This window comes from Pagrus major, chromosome 23 (genome assembly GCF_040436345.1).
Source record: "Pagrus major chromosome 23, Pma_NU_1.0".
In the NCBI taxonomy this organism is placed as follows: domain Eukaryota; kingdom Metazoa; phylum Chordata; class Actinopteri; order Spariformes; family Sparidae; genus Pagrus; species Pagrus major.
In genome coordinates this window covers 28518957-28539198 of record NC_133237.1, presented here as the reverse complement: position 1 = coordinate 28539198, position 20242 = coordinate 28518957, and the positions used below count along the sequence as shown (strand labels likewise).

Genomic DNA, 20242 nt, shown 5'->3' with positions numbered 1-20242 from the left:
CTCCTGTTCTCTGTCCACCTCGCTCTACCTCCCTCTCTCTCCTGTTCCCTGTCCACCTCGCTCTACCTCTCTCTCTCTCTACCTCCCTCTCTCTCTACCTCTCTCTCTCTCTCTCTGCTGGTCCCTGTCCACCTCGCTCTACCTCTCTCTCTCTCTCTCTCTCTCTCCTGTTCTCTGTCCACCTCGCTCTACCTCTCTCTCTCTCTCTCTCTCTCCTGTTCTCTGTCCACCTCGCTCTACCTCTCTCTCTCTCTCTCTCTCTCCTGTTCCCTGTCCACCTCGCTCTACCTCTCTCTCTCTCTCTCTCCTGGTCCCTGTCCACCTCGCTCTACCTCTCTCTCTCTCTCTCTCCTGTTCCCTGTCCACCTCGCTCTACCTCTCTCTCTCGCTCTCTCTCTCTCCTGTTCCCTGTCCACCTCTCTCTCTCGCTCTCTCTCTCTCCTGTTCCCTGTCCACCTCTCTCTACCTCTCTCTCTCTCCTGTTCCCTGTCCACCTCTCTCTACCTCTCTTTCTCTCCTGGTCCCTGTCCACCTCTCTCTCTCTCTCTCTCTCTCCTGTTCTCTGTCCACCTCGCTCTACCTCGCTCTCTCTGAATGGACCTCATTCACACGTTGCTCTTTGTTTCTCTGCTCATGTTTGTGGAAGAAGATCTAAGTGTTGGTGCAACATCTCACATGATGTTTCGGGTGACGTAACCAGGAAGTGTAATGTTGCCATGGAGACAGTTAACTGTGGGAACCAACTTGTATATTTGTTCATATTCAGTCACACAGTCTCCAGCAGAAGTCTGCTGAAGCAGCTGTTAGCACTTCCTGTTTGCATTGTGCCCGTGGATGGTCTCCAGGAAGAAAGCTGGTTTTTGTCTGTCTGTTAGAAAGTGTCTTAATGAGCCAGAGACGTGTCAGAGACACAGAACTGGACACTGCAGCCAAACATGGCCAACGTACAGCAGAACTGTTCCTCACATCCACATTTACTTCCTGGTTCTCAGGACCACTGAGTACGTGCAGCAGTGTTTCTCCTGCTGGCCCCGCCCACAAGGTCCAGCTCTGCCCAAAGACACGACAGGACACGAGAAGACACGACAGGACACGAGAAGACTCGACGTGACACGACATGACACGACATGACACAAGAACACACATGACACAAGAACACACAACATGACACGACAGGACACGAGAAGACACGAGAAGACACGAGAAGACACGACATGACACAAGAACACACATGACACAAGAACACACAACATGACACGACATGACACGAAAAGACACGACATGACACGAGAAGACACGACAGGACACGAGAAGACACAACATGACACGAGAAGACACGACAGGACACAAGAAGACACGACATGACACGAGAAGACACGACGTGACACGACATGACACAAGAAGACACGACAGGACACGAGAAGACACGACAGGACACGAGAAGGCACGACATGACACAAGAAGACACGACAGGAAACGAGAAGACACGACATGACACAAGAACACACAACATGACACGACAGGACACGAGAAGACACAAGAAGACACGACATGACACAAGAACACACAACATGACACGACATGACACAAGAAGACATGACAGGACACGAGAAGACACAAGAACACACGACATGACACAAGAACACACAACATGACATGACATGACACGAGAAGACACGACAGGACACGAGAAGACACGAGAAGACACGACAGGATATGAGAAGGCACGAGAAGACATGACATGACACGAGAAGACACGACATGACACGAGAAGGCACAACATGACATAAGAAGACATGACATGACACGAGAAGACACGACATGACACGAGAAGACACGACATGACACGAGAAGACACGACATGACACGAGAAGACACGACAGGACACGAGAAGACACGACATGACACGAGAAGGCACAACATGACATAAGAAGACATGACATGACACGAGAAGACACAACATGACACGAGAAGACACGACATGACACGAGAAGACACGACATGACACGAGAAGGCACAACATGACACGAGAAGACACGACATGACACGAGAAGGCACAACATGACACGAGAAGACACGACATGACACGAGAAGGCACGACATGACACGAGAAGACACGACATGACACGAGAAGACACGACAGGACACGAGAAGACACGACATGACACGAGAAGACACGACATGACACGAGAAGACACGACATGACACGAGAAGACACGACATGACACGAGAAGGCACAACATGACATGAGAAGACACGACAGGACACGAGAAGACACGAGAAGACACGACAGGATATGAGAAGGCACGAGAAGACATGACATGACACGAGAAGACACGACAGGACACGAGAAGGCACAACATGACATAAGAAGACACGACATGACACAAGAAGACACAACATGACACGAGAAGACACGACAGGAAACGAGAAGACACGACGTGACACGACATGACACGAGAAGACACGACAGGACACAAGAAGACACGACATGACACAAGAAGACACGACAGGAAACGAGAAGACACGACGTGACACGACATGACACGAGAAGACACGACAGGACACGAGAAGACACGACATGACACGAGAAGACACGACATGACACGAGAAGACACGACATGACACAAGAAGACACAAGAACACACCACATGAGAAGGCACGACATGACACGAGAAGACACGACATGACACGAGAAGACACGACATGACACGAGAAGACATGACATGACACGAGAAGACACGACATGACACGAGAAGACATGACATGACACGAGAAGACACGACATGACACGAGAAGACACGACAGGACACGAGAAGACACGACATGACACGAGAAGACATGACATGACACGAGAAGACACGACATGACACGAGAAGACACGACATGACACGAGAAGACACGACAGGACACGAGAAGACATGACATGACACGAGAAGGCACAACATGACACGAGAAGACATGACATGACACGAGAAGACACGACATGACACGAGAAGACACGACATGACACGAGAAGACATGACATGACACGAGAAGACATGACATGACACGAGAAGACACGACATGACACGAGAAGACACGACATGACACGAGAAGACACGACAGGACACGAGAAGACATGACATGACACGAGAAGGCACAACATGACACGAGAAGACATGACATGACACGAGAAGACACGACATGACACGAGAAGACACGACATGACACGAGAAGACACGACAGGACACGAGAAGACATGACATGACACGAGAAGGCACAACATGACACGAGAAGACATGACATGACACGAGAAGACACGACATGACACGAGAAGACATGACATGACACGAGAAGACATGACATGACACGAGAAGACACGACATGACACGAGAAGACACGACAGGACACGAGAAGACACGACATGACACGAGAAGACATGACATGACACGAGAAGACACGACATGACACGAGAAGACACAAAGTATACTTCATATATATACTTTATATATATATGAAGTATATATACTTTATATATATATGAAGTATATATACTTTATATATATGAAGTATATATACTTCATATATATAAAGTATATATACTTTATATATATGAAGTATATATACTTTATATATATATGAAGTATATATACTTTATATATATGAAGTATATATACTTTATATATATGAAGTATATATACTTTATATATATGGATTAGTTACTGTTTGTGATACTTTTGATGCTTCACTACATTTAACATCAGACACTTTTACTCGAGTTCGACTTTCAGTTACTTGATTCATCCCTGAGTCGTCTGTCAGGCAGCTGCTCACCTTCAGGAGGAGAGGGAGAGTTCTGGGGACTATTTTCAGCGGCGGATGAATCCTGACGTGTCATTAATCCGGTTCTGTGTTTCTGTGTGATGTTGACATCTTTCATCAGAATGAAGCAGATCACAGACCAGACGTCCTTGTTGAGTTTCATGTTGAAATCCTGAAATTATAATAACAATCATTATTTTGTGGAAGGAGGTTCTGTAGGGTTCTTGAAGGATCCCGTCACGGTCGATCCGTTCTGATCTGTACCGGACACAAACACCAGATGTTGAACTGCTCCTTTAAATTCATTCTGTCTCTCTGAACAGAACCTGCTGAGTCATGTCTGCCGGACTGGACGATACAGACAATGTGTTCGGTGAGTCTCACGCACACACACACGCACACGCACGCACGCACACACACACACACACACACACACACACACACACACACGCACGCACACACTTTATGATATTATAAATATAATATAATATAAAATATTTTAAAATACCAAATAAGTCGGGAGTGCTACTTTTCTCTTGTCCCACACCCTTGGTGACCAAATTGAACTCCAATAAAAACTGTCAAAATGACATTTAAATCTACTTGCTTTTGTATTGTTTTGTTCATAGATGTCTCTTGTAGATGGGGAAACATCTTTTTAATAAAACATAATGTTTTAAATAAGTATTATTATGAAAGAAACCCGTGTCCCACAACTTGCATGCAACCCTGTTACCTTAAACTTTTTAGCAAGATAAAAGAAGCAGAAAAGGGTCATCAAACAGTTTCCCAACAGCACGGGCAGAGCAAAGGTATGTCCTCTTATATTTTTCATATTTTCATAACATTGTCAGCCTTGCTTGAATGTCTCACTCTACCTCACGCAACCCTGTTATGCATATTTCCAGAATAATATAAATACCTAAAAAAAAATCTTTACTTGTTTACTTATGTAAGTTTGTCATCTTGGTAAATGCTAACAGCTAGCTAAACAGCTAGCATAGATTTGTGAGAAAAAGCTAAAATTAGCATGTATTTGCAACCCTGTTGGTAACAGGGTTGTGCCAGATTTAGCAAATATCAAATGAAACATGTAATATAAAAAAAATGCTTTTATGCCTGAGATGAGCCAATAAAGCCTTTTATAGTTTAATACCTATTATTGATGGATATGTAACAGAAAATTGTCAAATAGAAAGTTAATTTTTTGAAAATTCCGAAGCCCAAATGTCCTCCAATTCAGGAATTATAACAAATATTACTGACAACACAAAGAGTTTTCCTATAAATTAAACAGTTTGTACAAGAACAGCTGAAACCATCAGTGGACTGAAAATAACAACTATTTTTATAGTAGTTTAAAGGAGCAGTTCACTCAAACAGTAAACTCATCATCTCCTCCTGATGATATAAAGTCAGGCTCAGCCATCATCTCCTCCTGATGATATAAAGTCAGGCTCAGCCATCATCTCCTCCTGATGATATAAAGTCAGGCTCAGCCATCATCTCCTCCTGATGATATAAAGTCAGGCTCAGCCATCATCTCCTCCTGATGATATAAAGTCAGGCTCAGTCATCATCTCCTCCTGATGATATAAAGTCAGGCTCAGTCATCATCTCCTCCTGATGATATAAAGTCAGGCTCAGCCATCATCTCCTCCTGATGATATAAAGTCAGGCTCAGTCATCATCTCCTCCTGATGATATAAAGTCAGGCTCAGCCATCATCTCCTCCTGATGATATAAAGTCAGGCTCAGCCATCATCTCCTCCTGATGATATAAAGTCAGGCTCAGTCATCATCTCCTCCTGATGATATAAAGTCAGGCTCAGCCATCATCTCCTCCTGATGATATAAAGTCAGGCTCAGCCATCATCTCCTCCTGATGATATAAAGTCAGGCTCAGCCATCATCTCCTCCTGATGATATAAAGTCAGGCTCAGTCATCATCTCCTCCTGATGATATAAAGTCAGGCTCAGCCATCATCTCCTCCTGATGATATAAAGTCAGGCTCAGTCATCATCTCCTCCTGATGATATGAAGTCAGGCTCAGTCATCATCTCCTCCTGATGAAGTCGTCTTTATTTATGAGCTGAGTCCTGAAACACCTGCAGTCAGAACTCAGGGAGAACAAACACTTTAAAAAGTGTCTTCATATATTTTTAGGTACAATTAATATTCTCTTAAAAAGACGCCTGAATAAAACGTCAATTAAAGAAATGCAGTAAAACTCACAGAGGTAATCCTACTTCATGTTTTTACTTTGATTATGGGAAAAACAATTTCTGTTTTAATGTTTGATGGATTTAAAAGTTAATATGACCAAAAATAGAAACTAATTAAAAAAAGAATTTGACTGTAAAACGACTTGAAACATAAACATTTTGGAAAAAAAGGAAACAAAGTAAGAAATGACTGATAAAATAATATGATATAAAATACTGTATATTATAAATGGCAGGATTTCCTGCAGCCTCAGTTATGATCACACAGTTTGATGTTGTTGTTTTATTGTTAAGTTAAACTCAACATCTTAAATTATCAACAACAGTTTGACATTAACAAGTCTGTATATTGTTAAGTTAGCATGCTACACAGCTAGCTCCGGCCCGTCCCAGCGGAGTAAACACTAACCCTGGTCCCCGAGCTCCCCAGTCCAGACCGCTAGCTGCATGGCTAGCTGAGCTAATTAGCTAACAGCAGCTACAGTTGGCAGCAGCTAGTGGTTACTACGGTGATGTGCTTCTTCTATGAAGTCAGCCGGTGTCCTTTAATATGTCGGAATGAATTTATACACAAACAGACAGGGGGCAGTGTATCACCAGAGTTAACTGCTAACTGCTGCTAACTATATTCTACTCATACATGACTGCTGTGACCTTTTTAGCTTTTAGCTGAGCTTTTCAGGCCTGGGGCTAGCTGGTTAGCATGCTAACTTAATTAGATATCTGTGCTGCACAGAACGTCTTCACTGACGGCCAGAACAACGTGTCCTTCATCACACGTGTTTGATTGTTGTGTATCGACATCTTCAGATCAGATATAAACTCGCCGCTGCTTCACTACGTTACTGAGTTGAACTGAGTCGCTGACTGTTGGTTTCACTTCCTGAAGCCTGTCAGGGATCATGAGCTGCTCTCATGTGCTCGTCTGTTGGTGAAGGATTAAATCTCTTTTATATTATCAACATTTGTTTTTAAACTCAGGTCATAATGGATGATTCTTAACTTCTGGATTCTTTCAGGGTTATTTTCTGACTTCATTTGTTAAAATCCACCAAGTCTGGACATTTGTGGAGCGGTTCTTGTTTTCTATGAGTCTTTAAACAGTCGACCTGCGGACGTTTGTATGGTGTCGGTCTCTACTCAGACTGTCAGAGTTCAGGAGAGACTCGTCCACATGCACACAAATGTTTTTGGAAACAGTCCGTACAACACACCTGCAAACACACATCACCTGACCGCTCAGGTACACCGGCTGTGTGTGTCGTTGTGAACAGGAAGCAGGTTGTTTGCTTAGTTACAGAAAATACAGTGAATGAGGCAGAAACACGACAGCTCGTCACTGAATCTGCTCAACAAAACATCAGCAGCTGTTTCTGTTTGAGTCTTTATCAATATGATCAATAAAACTTCCATTCAGTCACCGAACGAACATCAGAACACACTGATGTGTCTGCAAAAATCTCCAGACTGAAACGCTGAAAACAACTAAAGCTCCGTTTACAGCGACGTGAGCCACCGTTAACGTGTGTGTGTGTGTGTGTGTGTGTGTGTGTGTGTGTGTGTGTGTGTGTGTGTGCTGGTCAGCATGTTGAATATTTGATGGGGCTCTGGTGGGTTCAGTGGGAGGATGACGAGGATGAAGATGAAGTCATTATGTTTGAAGTCATCAGAACTGAAGCTGCAGCGGCTGAACAACAGTCACTGCTCTGACATCATGTGACTGGATGTGTTTTAACTTCTGCAGTTCAAATAAATTATTTAAAGTTTATTATGAATGAATTAAAATGAACGGGGTCGTGGTGCGGTCAGGGTGAGGTGAGTTAGTTTACCTGTGTGTGTGTTTCAGACCTGAACGAGGCGATCCCAGAGACCGAGCTGCTGGATAACAGCATCCAGAAGGGCCGCGCCCAGCTGTCCGTCAAAGCTCGCAGGCACCGCCCCTCCAGGTCCCGTTACCGTGACAGCGTGAGCTCGACGGAGGGCGACGACAGCCTGGAGAGGAAGGTACGCTCCGGTCTGATGGAGGTGACAGACATGTTGACGGGAGGAAGAATGATGTGATGATTAAAGTTGAGATGTGTATGTGTGTGTGTGTGTGTGTTAGCAGGACAGTCCATTACACTCGGCTCGCTCACCTCTACACCTGGCCATGCGAGGCTCCTCCCCGTCTCCTGATTCGCTGTTGTCTGCTCGAAGCCCCGGCTTCTCCTTCGACGCATCACTGGTGAGACCAATCAGATCTCCAGACAACAATGTGGTGGTTATTTATGCTAATGCTAATGCTAACCCCAACACTGAGATACAAACAACCAAAATGAACGCTGCTTCTCTGTACGTACGTCACTACAACAACAACAACCTCCAAGCTGCAAGGTACACACTGAGAATGGCGAGTTAACACTAGCCTGCTCGCTAACGGTACAAACAGAAACAAGCTAGCAGCTCTTATCTTTTCTTCTGCAGGGATTTAGCCATTTAAGTGGCAGGACTCACCACGTGCAAAACAAATTCTGTGATTCGTTTAAAGAAATACAAACAAGTCAAAGCCTTTTCTCCTATCCCAGAATGATATTTAGGAAGTGGTGATGCGAGACTAACTTGTCTTTGGTTCTTCAGGTGCGTCACTCTCCAGAGGATGAAGGAGCCTCATTGGCTGCTCCCCCGCGGGGGCGGTACCATCAGCTGACCAATGCCACGTCTCAGGAGGCCCTGGTGACACCCAGCAGCTCGCCCTCCAGGTCCTGCCCCTCCGCCGACTGCTCACGTGTCTACATGAGGAGGAGCAGGAGGCCCGACAGCGAAGGTACCCAGAGAACACACCTGTCCAACCACCTGGAAACACACCTGAGAACACACTTCTGTGTTTGTGTGAGCACTGTTAGATACCTCAAATTAATTTATTATTGATTTATATACGTGTGTGTGTGTCAGTGTTGGTTTCTGACTCGAGTCGGGAGACGAGTCCGGCTGATCCCGGCAGTCCGACCGTGGTCTTCGATAAGAAAACTAAGAGACGCTTCCTGGACCTCGGGTGAGAGACAGTTTAAATGTATGTTATTGTCGACATCAGCAGAATGTTTTTCAGACTGAGTCAGTAACGACGTGTTCATGTCTCCGTCTGTCAGCGTGACTCTCAGGCGTTCATATATCAGGGTGAGGAAAGACAAGTCCAACCGGCTGTCTGTGGGCAGCAGGTGGGTCCGTCACAAACCAAACCTCCTTTCTGACACGTCAACATTTAACAGAATCAACAAACACATTAATAAATGAAGGAAATCGTCACAAACAAACAGATGTGTTCTTTATTTTGTCCTCAGAGAGCCGTCTGAGAGTCCGTCTCGCTCTTCAGGATCCTTCGTCTCGTTCTCCTGGTTCACTGAAGGACGGGGGTCGCTCTCCTCCTCCGGGACCCCCCCCTGCTCCCCCAAAAACACCCCACTGAGTTCCCCGAGACCCCGCAAGTCCCACTCGCAGGTACGGAACAAACTCAACACTTCCTACATGTTTCCTACATGTTATATTGGTTCCTCTCTTCTTGACAAAGGTTCCTCTCCTATTGACAAAGGTTCCTCTCTTGCTGACAAATGTTCCTTTCTTCTTGACAAAGGTTCCTCTCTTGTTTACAAATGTTCCTCTATTGTTGACAAAGGTTCCTTTCTTCTTGACAAAAGTTCCTCTCTTCTTGACAAAGGTTCCTCTCTTGTTTACAAATGTTCCTCTCTTATTGACAAAGGTTCCTCTCTTATTGACAAAGGTTCCTCTCTTTTTTTTTTACAAAGGTTCCTCTACTGCTGACAAAGGTTCTTCTCTTGTTTACAAAGGCTCCTCCATTGCTGACAAAGATTCTTCTCTTGTTGACAAAGGTTCCTCTCTTTTTTTTTTACAAAGGTTCCTCTATTGTTGACAAAGGTTCCTCTCTTCTTGACAAAGGTTCCTCTATTGCTGACAAAGGTCCTTCTCTTGTTTACAAAGGTTCCTCTCTTCTTGACAAAGGTTATTCTATTGTTGACAAATGTTCCTCTATTGTTGACAAAGGTTCCTCTCTTCTTGACAAAGGTTCCTCTATTGCTGACAAAGGTCCTTCTCTTGTTTACAAAGGTTACTCTATTGTTGACAAAGGTTCCTCTCTTCTTGACAGAGGTTTCTCTCTTGTTTACAAAGGTCCTTCTCTTGTTTACAAAGGTTACTCTCTTGTTTACAAATGTTCCTCTCTTATTGACAAAGGTTCCTCTCTTTTTTTTTACAAAGGTTCCTCTACTGCTGACAAAGGTTCTTCTCTTGTTTACAAAGGCTCCTCCATTGCTGACAAAGATTCTTCTCTTGTTGACAAAGGTTCCTCTCTTTTTTTTTTACAAAGGTTCCTCTATTGTTGACAAAGGTTCCTCTCTTCTTGACAAAGGTTCCTCTATTGCTGACAAAGGTCCTTCTCTTGTTTACAAAGGTTCCTCTCTTCTTGACAAAGGTTATTCTATTGTTGACAAATGTTCCTCTATTGTTGACAAAGGTTCCTCTCTTCTTGACAAAGGTTCCTCTATTGCTGACAAAGGTCCTTCTCTTGTTTACAAAGGTTACTCTATTGTTGACAAAGGTTCCTCTCTTCTTGACAAAGGTTCCTCTCTTCTTGACAAAGGTTCCTCTATTGCTGACAAAGGTTCCTCTCTTCTTGACAGAGGTTCCTCTCTTGTTTACAAAGGTCCTTCTCTTGTTTACAAAGGTTACTCTCTTGTTTACAAATGTTCCTCTCTTATTGACAAAGGTTCCTCTCTTTTTTTTTACAAAGGTTCCTCTACTGCTGACAAAGGTTCTTCTCTTGTTTACAAAGGCTCCTCCATTGCTGACAAAGATTCTTCTCTTGTTGACAAAGGTTCCTCTCTTTTTTTTTTACAAAGGTTCCTCTATTGTTGACAAAGGTTCCTCTCTTCTTGACAAAGGTTCCTCTATTGCTGACAAAGGTCCTTCTCTTGTTTACAAAGGTTCCTCTCTTCTTGACAAAGGTTATTCTATTGTTGACAAATGTTCCTCTATTGTTGACAAAGGTTCCTCTCTTCTTGACAAAGGTTCCTCTATTGCTGACAAAGGTCCTTCTCTTGTTTACAAAGGTTACTCTATTGTTGACAAAGGTTCCTCTCTTCTTGACAAAGGTTCCTCTCTTCTTGACAAAGGTTCCTCTATTGCTGACAAAGGTCCTTCTCTTGTTTACAAAGGTTCCTCTCTTCTTGACAAAGGTTATTCTATTGTTGACAAAGGTTACTCTATTGTTGACAAAGATTCCTCTCTTCTTGACAAAGGTTCCTCTCTTGTTTACAAAGGTTCCTCTCTTATTGACAAAGGTTCCTCTCTTATTGACAAAGGTTCCTCTCTTCTTGACAAAGGTTCCTCTCTTATTGACAAAGGTTCCTCTCTTATTGACAAAGGTTCCTCTCTTATTGACAAAGGTTCCTCTCTTCTTGACAAAGGTTCCTCTCTTATTGACAAAGGTTCCTCTCTTATTGACAAAGGTTCCTCTCTTATTGACAAAGGTTCCTCTCTTATTGACAAAGGTTCCTGTCAAGAGGAGAACAGATTGAACAGAAACACAAATTTGATTGCAGCCAATCAGAGACCAGTGTATCAGTTTGCAGCGTGTGTTTCTTTGCATTGATTTTTCTGATTTACTCATCCTGCATGCTCTTAGCTTAACCACCACATACACACACACACACACACACACACACACACACACACACACACACACACAGACACACACACACACACACACACACACACACACACACAGACACACACACACACATATGATCACACAGCTGTGGTTTGTTTTGTGGTGGGTGATAAATATTCTGCTGTTATAGCCCGTAAGAACAATTTGTGTGTGTGTGTGTGTCTGTGTGTGTGTGTTTATGACTCTCTCTCTCCTCACCATTAAAGCTCAGAGGAAGAAGCTCCTTAAACATCCATCAGAGAGCCGCCTAATGGCTCTAATGGCTTAGTGTGTGTGTGTGTGTCTGTATGTGTGTGTGTCTGTGTTGTGTGAGTAGAAGAAAATAGAAAATGGCCGCCGTATGTTTGTAACATCAGCATCCATTACTGTGACTCGACCTGTCTTAGTTCAGATCGTTCTGTCAGCGCCCTCTGCTGGACAGTTCATGAGACGTTCTTCTTCTGTGGTGTGTGAGGACTCTGACATAAACAGGAAGAAGAAGAAGAGATCACACTGACAGACAGATGTCTCACACTGCAGGACAATAAAGTTAACTGTGAATGTCTCTCTGTCAGGAGTCGGCTCTCAGTGAGGAGTTCTCTCCTCCTCACACCTCCTCCTCCACCTCTCCTCCTGTCGACTCCTCCTCCAGATCCTCCCACCCATACCACACCCTGTCACAGTCCTCTGACGAGGTAACACACATGCACACACACACACAGTTAGCTTCTAGCTTAGCATCGCTATAGCGCTTCATTCAGTCAGATGACTCCTCTTCCTCTTCCTCTTCCTCTTCCTCTTCCTCCTCCTCCTCCTCCCGCTCCTCCTCCTCAGCCCTGTGACGACCCGTCCTGTCCGGCGTCCTCGTGGACGACTCAGCAGGTCTGTGAGTGGCTGCAAGGACTCAACATGGAGCAGTACATCCCAGAATTCAGTGCGAGAGACGTGGACGGTCAGGAGCTGCTGCAGATGGACGGCAACAAGCTGAAGGTGAGGACGAGGAGGACGTCCTCCTCCTGCCAGGAACAAAGTAAAGAGTCAGAATCAGAAAGACGTTTTGTTTCCTTAAAATTTGTGTCTCAACTTTGATAGTTTGACATTTTTCAAATGATAAAATCTGAACAGGAAGTCAGAAATAATCCATCAGTCTAAAACTGATGGAAGCTTTATTCAGTCATCTTTAATATTTAACAAAAACATTAAGTCTGTCTGTCCCCTGTCCTCTGTCTCCTGTTCCCTGTCTCCTGTCCTCTGTCTCCTGTCCCCTGTCTCCTGTTCCCTGTTCCCTGTCCTCTGTCTCCTGTCTCCTGTCCTGTCTCCTGTCCCCTGTCCCCTGCCCTCTGTCTCCTGTTCCCTGTTCCCTGTTCCCTGTCCTCTGTCTCCTGTCTCCTGTCCTGTCTCCTGTCCCCTGTCCCCTGCCCTCTGTCTCCTGTTCCCTGTCCTCTGTCTCCTGTCCTCTGTCCCCTGCCTTCTGTCTCCTGTCCTCTGTCTCCTGTTCCCTGTCCTCTGTCTCCTGTCCTCTGTCCCCTGCCTTCTGTCTCCTGTTCCCTGTCCTCTGTCTCCTGTCCTCTGTCTCCTGTTCCCTGTCTCCTGTCCTCTGTCCCCTGCCTTCTGTCTCCTGTTCCCTGTCCTCTGTCTCCTGTCCTCTGTCTCCTGTCCTCTGTCCCCTGCCTTCTGTCTCCTGTTCCCTGTCCTCTGTCTCCTGTCCTCTGTCCTCTGTCTCCTGTTCCCTGTCTCCTGTTCCCTGTCCTCTGTCTCCTGTCCTCTGTCTCCTGTCCTGTCTCCTGTCCTCTGTCCCCTGCCTTCTGTCTCCTGTCTCCTGTCCTGTCTCCTGTCCCCTGTCCCCTGCCCTCTGTCTCCTGTTCCCTGTTCCCTGTCCTCTGTCTCCTGTCCTCTGTCCCCTGCCTTCTGTCTCCTGTCCTCTGTCTCCTGTTCCCTGTCCCCTGTCTCCTGTTCCCTGTTCCCTGTCCTCTGTCTCCCGTTCCCTGTCCTCTGTCTCCTGTCCTCTGTCCTCTGTCTCCTGTTCCCTGTCTCCTGTTCCCTGTCCTCTGTCTCCTGTCCTCTGTCCTCTGTCTCCTGTCCTCTGTCTCCTGTCCTCTGTCCTCTGTCTCCTGTCCCCTGTCCTCTGTCCTCTGCAGAGTCTGGGCGTGCTCAGTTCGTCTGATCGCAGCGCTCTGAAGCGTCGCATCAAAGAAATCCAAAGTGCAGCAGAGAAGGAGAGAAAAGCTTTGGACAAGATGGAGAAACAGAAAGAAAAACAAAGAAGAAAAGACCAAGAACAACGCAGGAACTGAGCACCGCCACCAGGGGGAGACAGAGAGGGGGGAGGGAAGAGGACAACTGGGGGACGGAGGGACGGGGGAAAATGGACAAACCCTGGAGCTCCGCCTGGTTTCTGCAGCAGCTCGTTGAAAAGTAATTTAATTATGAAACTGAACGTACGGTGGCCCTGAGGGACAAATCCAGCAGATTCAAGCAGTGTTGTGTTCACTTGTGTTTGTTTGAGTGTCTTTATGCTTGTGTGTGAGTTCAATTTGAACAAAAGAAATATTAAGAACTTTTTTTTTCACTGAATAAAAACTCAATGAAAACAAATTCAATTAATTTTCTCTTATTTTTTTAATTTGCACCTGCATGTGTTTTGTCCTTCAGGGCCACCACAGCAGTTTAAAGGACACATCTCCTGTGGTGCTCGCTATCCCACAATCCATTGCATGCCAGGGACTTGTTAAAGGTGCGTTCAGGTGCTCTTTGTTGTCGTTCAACAGTGTGTTCAGGTGTTAAAGTCATCACAGGAGAAAGAAGAAAAAAGAAAAAATCTGACTTTCAGAGTTGATGAGAAGTACGGAGGCAGAGAAAGGCCAAAATTCAACTTGATACCTCGTCAAAAAAATTATTTAAGCAATGAAATATTTTTATTTTATTTTATTTTGATTTTGTGTTTGAATCTGAATCATTTTGTTATTTTCTGTAAAATGAAATTCTCTTATTTAAACATTATTAAAAGAAAACTTTTTCACATTAAAAAACGAGGTCAGGTGAAAATATCTGAATAATGGTCAACTTCACCAGTCCGTCCAATCAGGTGGCTCCCTGTCAGTCATGTGATCCAGGACAGAAGCCTGGATGGACAGCTTTTCTCTGCGTCCATGAAGCGCCTGAACACAGCGTCAGTTTATCTCTGTGATGTGATGTCATCTGATTAAAGGTTCAACATTAAGCCCCGCCTCCTCTGACGGACACTCCTGGTCTGACCACGCCCCCCGGGGGCGGGGCCTGAACGTTCTGAAGGAGCCTGAAAAGAAAAAGAAGAAGTTCAGATTCTGAAACATCGACTGTTTGAAGATTCTCATTAAAGTCTGATGTGTTTGTTTCAGACGTCGACTGTACTGACTGACCCCTGACCTCTGACTCACTCTGTGACCTCTGACCTCTGACTGACCTCTGACTCACTCTGTGACCTCTGACCTCTGACTGACTCTCTGACCCCTGACTGACTCTGTGACCTCTGACCCCTGACCTCTGACTCTGTGACCTCTGACTGACCTCTGACTCACTCTGTGACCTCTGACCTCTGACTGACCTCTGACTCACTCTGTGACCTCTGACCCCTGACTGACCTCTGACTCTCTGACCCCTGACTGACTCTGTGACCTCTGACTGACTCTCTGACCCCTGACTGACTGTGACCTCTGACCCCTGACCTCTGACTCACACTGTGACCTCTGACCCCTGACCTCTGACTCTGTGACCTCTGACTGACTCTCTGACCCCTGACTGACTGTGACCTCTGACCCCTGACCTCTGACTCACTCTGTGACCTCTGACCCCTGGCTGACCTCTGACTCTGTGACCCCTGACTGACCTCTGACTCTGTGACCTCTGACTGACTCTCTGACCCCTGACTGACTCTGTGACCTCCACATTAAAACGATCATTTCAATAAATAAAACTGTGAGAAACTTTTTGACTGGGCATCATTTTCTTTCAAAATAAAAAATAAATAAATTCAAATAAAAAATGACTTGTTGTTCTTTGAAGTCCCAAAAGAAAATTATTTATTTATTTTATATAAAGTGTAAATACTGGATATCTGAATGGAACGCACCCCAACACACACACGTAAACAAACACAACAGCGACACAGAAAGTGACAGTTAAATCATTTATTATTAAACTGATTGGCTGAGAGAAAAGCCAATAAAAAAACAGAAACATTTTTGTCTCCGAGGACGAAACAAACATTTATAAAATGTAACCCCAACCCTATAAAATCTGAATAAAACAATTAATGAGTTCACCCACAGGGTTTACTGCACTGTGACATCATCACTACTGTGACATCATCATCACTACTGTGACGTCATCATCACTTCTGTGATGTCATTGCACTTGTTGCTCAATGTGAGAAACTTTTCACTTCCTGCAGTGACTCTCCCCCTCTCTCTCTCTCTCTCCCTCCTCTCTCTCCCCTCTCTCTCTCCCTCTCTCTCTCTCTCTCTCTCCCTCTCTCTCTCCCCTCTCTCTCTCCCCTCTCTCTCTCCCTCTCTCTCTCTCCCTCCTCTCTCTCCCCTCTCTCTCTCCCCCCTCTCTCTCTCTCTCCCCCTCTCCTTCTCCCTCTCTTGTCCCTTCAGTCCTCCTCCAAAATAAAACATTCAGACACAAACGATAAATATTTCAACATAAATAATCAATAAATATCAATAATAAATAAAAGTATGATAAATAACAGCAGGTTCGTACAAACTGAAACAGAAATAAAAATAAAAATAAATAAATTTATAGAAACAAACGTTGACGTGACCAGCAGCATTTCCTGTAGCTGCTTCACAATAAAAGCATCCACATGATCGTTTTAATGTGGAACAGCAGCAGCAGGAAGTGATTGATTATCAATTCTGATCAGAGCGGCACGTAATGATTAACTTCATTATTGATGTGTCTAATGATTAACTTCATTATTGATCAGTCTAATGATTAAGTTGACGATCATCAAACTCTAAAAGCGTCTAAAAGTCAAAGCGTTTTCTTGTTTTTGATTATAAGAACATTTGCTGCCAATTAATTTTCTGTGAATTGATTAATCAGTTAACTGACGGATTATTGGATATCAGATGATATTTCTGCTGACGTCTGTTGTTTTCAGACTGTCTGAAGTTTCCTGCAGCTTCCAGATGAAAACAAAGAGCAGCGAGCTTGAAGCAGGTTTGAGGAGTCGGACACGTTCAGACCTGCAGCTCACATCTTCAGCCACATTCCTGCTGCCACTCTTCTGCAGCACATCGGCCAATCAGAGGAGACGAGAGCTGGTGATCGCACACTGAGGAAGATCCCCCGCCAAAATAAAATGCCAGGGTTCAGGCGGTCCTTTGAATCTGTCTCATAAAATGTCCCCGTGAATAAATGAATCTGCAAACAGCAGCAGCAAAGATTGTCTCTGAAGGAAGATGTTTCACACAGTGCAGCTTGTTTCTGTCCCAGCAGATGTACTGATCAGGATCGGTCCAGTCCACATCATTTCTAATGTCCAGACACAGAACTGGACTGCAGCTGTGTGCCGCTCAAATGTTTCTCTAAACTCTGGATTCATTTCTCTGTCTGACCTGAACGTCTCGTGTGGCTGCTGCTCATCTTGGTTTGCTGAAAATGTCAATTTAAATATCGTAATTTAGACGGTTCTGTAGGAGATGGTTCCGGTCCGTCAGTGTGAAGAGTTTCCTCAGAGACTCTCGTGGAAAAAACACGTCGCTGATGGACGATCAATCAAGTATCTCCCATGAGGCACTGCAGGACTCCTCAGTTCCGTCCATCTGAGTGACTCTGATGTTTCCCTAAGGTCCTCAAACGCAGCGTGGGGTTGACCCATGGTGGGTGGGGCCTAGTGTGCAGCTGCAGCCGGGCGCCTGTAGGTGGCGATGGCTCTCAGGCTGCGGATCAGGTCGTGACAGAAAGAGCGAAGCTGCGTCAGCGTCAGGTGGACCGCCACCTGGACCTCATAGTTACCATGGAGACGACGGGCAAGGTCTAGACTGTGGTCCTGATCCACAACGGTGTCGAGCTGCGCCTCCTCCTTCATCTGAAACACACAAACACACGGTCAGCTGTTAGCACGGAGCCAATCAGAGTGAAGCACCAGAGAACAGGAAGTGCAGAGAAGAGATTGGATCCAGCAGACGAGCCGGGCCAGAGGTTCTAAAACAAGTCTGAGATACTTTGGCTGTTTTTCTGTGAAGCTCCAGAATGTTCCCTGATGTCATGATGTCACGTCAGGTGTGTGTGTTACCTTGTTGAGGTGTGTCAGCAGGTCTCTGAGGTCCGCCTGCAGGTCGCTCAGGCCACTCACACTGTTGGACAAAACTCCCAGCAGCCCCTGGTACAGCCGGCTGCCCGCCGACATGCGACTCACACAGATGTCCTGCAGGGGGCGACACACAGCTCATCAGTACTGACAGGTGATCTTAACACAGGTGAGTTTCAGATACACAGGAAATATCTTGACTGTCTTGTCAAGACCATGTGACCCTCTTCAAAGACCCTGAGAACCTCCAGAACCCTCCAGAACCTTCTCTTCAGTCCCCCATACACCCCCAGACTGCAGACTCACCAGTGTGAAGCGCTCGGATGGCGGTTTGAGGACGGGTGCAGCGGGGATGCCCAGTGACGTCACCATCATCTGCAGGTTGGTTGTCTGGGTGGAGGGGTCAAGGGTCAAACCCTGAGGAGAACAGGAAGAGGTTAATAACACATGAAGAAGAAGAAGAGCCAATAGGAGACGAGCTGAAGCAGCCAATCGATGTCTTGCTCACCTCGGTGTTGATGGTGGCGGTGTGCACGGTGGGGATGTCTCTCAGGATTTTCTCCACCAGCATCTTCGCTCGATTGGACGCTTGTGTGAACGCTGGCGGGAGGTTGGACGAGCTGACGGGAGCTGATTGGACCACAACCAGGAAGTAGTGCAGCAGGGCGACGACTGGAGGAGAAACATGGTTTTAATCAACAGTTCAGTGTACGGAGGGTAAACACCGCCCGCCCCATTCATTCACACTTTATTGATCAGTTCCAAGATATTAATTATTGGACTTAAATCAATTTATAAACAACCTTATCTCTTATAACTTAATTATTGATTATTGTGATTATTACTGACTCATTAACATTTATAACCGCAGACTGGTTTATTACAGAAATACGTATTAAATGTTAATTAAGTCGTCTTTTCAGATAAATATGCAGATATTAATGTAATGTTCAGTGTGACGGATGAAGTGAGACTACAACACAAATACAAACACAACTTTGTTGTCTGAATACAGAAAATGTCTTTTTGACACAATTCCCAACGTCACTAAAGAGACGAGCTAAATGCTAACATCGGCATGCTAATGTGCTCACAATGACAATGTTCACAAGCTGATGTTTGTTTACAAGTCTTAGTTTAGTGTGTTAGCATGCTAACAAGAGCTAATCATCAGCGTGAAGCCGAGGCTGACGTGATGTCATCAGCTCTGCAGGTGTTTGCTCATAAACCGTGAACATGTGGACCTGATGGTGGCGCTAGACGGAGTCAGAGGATCAGCAGAGTCATCACAGTTCATCCTGAGGGGAACATGAACATCACAGAGGTGTTGACATGTCTCAGTCCGGGCGAGCGGAGGACAGACATGCTAACACAGACAGAGTCAGGCTGCTAGCATCATGACTGATTGAGCCAGTTGCTAATTATTTTACTGCTGACTGTCTAATCAGTTCATTAAAAAAGTTTTAGTTTCAGTCTGAAGTTTCTAGTTTCCTGTTCTAGTGACAGCTTCACGTAGTCTTACTCAGCAGTTTTGGCACCAACAACCTTCCATACATACCCCCCCCCCCCCCCCCCCCATGTGGAGCTCCAGGTGTGTCAGCTCAGGTACAGCAGCGGTGCAGCTGCTCACCTTCACATTTGTCTAAAAAGTCGATTTTTTGAGTCTGATTCTGTTCAAGTTTGTTTGGGAACAGTCAGAGCACATCTGTGTCCACTCCCCAACCTAACTCCATGCATGTTTCTGCTGATTTAAGCCGCCTGTCTCTCCATCAGTTTAAATGATAGTAAAGTTGGTTCTTACCTATCAGGGGGTTCATGTCTGTCAGGGCGGCGGTCTGTCGGTCGGTCTCGGTGTCTGTCCGCCGGTAAACTCGGTAAATTCTCCTTCAGCTTCCATTTGCAGCAGTTTGGAGCTTTTATCTGCGCTCAGTCCGGCGGGGTTTTTCCGACAGCACCGTCACTCTCCGAGGAGTCATACCGATAAATCCCGAAGTGACGAAGCTCCAGAAAGTTGTTGCGTCACAACCGACCGAATGAGAGAGACGAGAGCGGCAGAGGTCTCACCTGCTGCCGGTAAAACACGTGACGTGCACCTTCATCACGACTGTCCATCCAGGTGATCGGTGAGCGAGACAGAGATGAGTTCAGTTTTATTATGAAGAGAAGTTCTTCAGTGCAGGATTAAACACTCATAAAATAATACTCATAATGTGGAA

At 45.3% G+C, this 20242-nt stretch overlaps 2 protein-coding genes across 2 annotated transcripts; one reads left to right on the top strand and one right to left on the bottom strand.

Moving 5' to 3' along the window:
- Positions 1 to 4140: 4140 nt before the first annotated feature.
- Positions 4141 to 14022, top strand: LOC141020201 (sterile alpha motif domain-containing protein 14-like). Its single transcript, XM_073495269.1, has 10 exons — positions 4141 to 4177; positions 7877 to 8034; positions 8138 to 8254; positions 8647 to 8833; positions 8962 to 9061; positions 9156 to 9224; positions 9348 to 9504; positions 12304 to 12423; positions 12563 to 12718; positions 13867 to 14022. The coding sequence occupies exons 1-10, from the start codon at positions 4141 to 4143 to the stop codon at positions 14020 to 14022; spliced, it is 1257 nt and encodes a 418-aa protein (XP_073351370.1).
- Positions 14023 to 15881: 1859 nt separating this feature from the next.
- LOC141020017 (uncharacterized) lies at positions 15882 to 19843 on the bottom strand. The gene is made up of 5 exons (XM_073495052.1): positions 19828 to 19843; positions 18535 to 18698; positions 18333 to 18443; positions 18012 to 18143; positions 15882 to 17804 (listed from the first exon to the last, which is right to left on the bottom strand). Exons 1-5 carry the CDS (start codon positions 19841 to 19843, stop codon positions 17607 to 17609), a joined length of 621 nt encoding a protein of 206 aa, XP_073351153.1. The 3' UTR covers positions 15882 to 17606.
- Between the last annotated feature and the right edge of the window lie 399 nt (positions 19844 to 20242).

Excerpts from the sequence above, each read along its gene's own strand:
- LOC141020201 (XM_073495269.1), top strand. The coding sequence starts at position 4,141 with ATGTCTGCCGGACTGGACGATACAGACAATGTGTTCG. Across the intron at positions 4,178-7,876 it reads CGATACAGACAATGTGTTCG|ACCTGAACGAGGCGATCCCA; the intron begins GTGAGTCTCACG and ends TGTGTGTTTCAG. Across the intron at positions 9,225-9,347 it reads CGGCTGTCTGTGGGCAGCAG|AGAGCCGTCTGAGAGTCCGT; the intron begins GTGGGTCCGTCA and ends TTTTGTCCTCAG.
- LOC141020017 (XM_073495052.1), bottom strand. Across the intron at positions 18,444-18,534 it reads CCGCCACCATCAACACCGAG|GGTTTGACCCTTGACCCCTC; the intron begins GTGAGCAAGACA and ends TGTTCTCCTCAG. Across the intron at positions 17,805-18,011 it reads TGCTGACACACCTCAACAAG|ATGAAGGAGGAGGCGCAGCT; the intron begins GTAACACACACA and ends TGTGTGTTTCAG.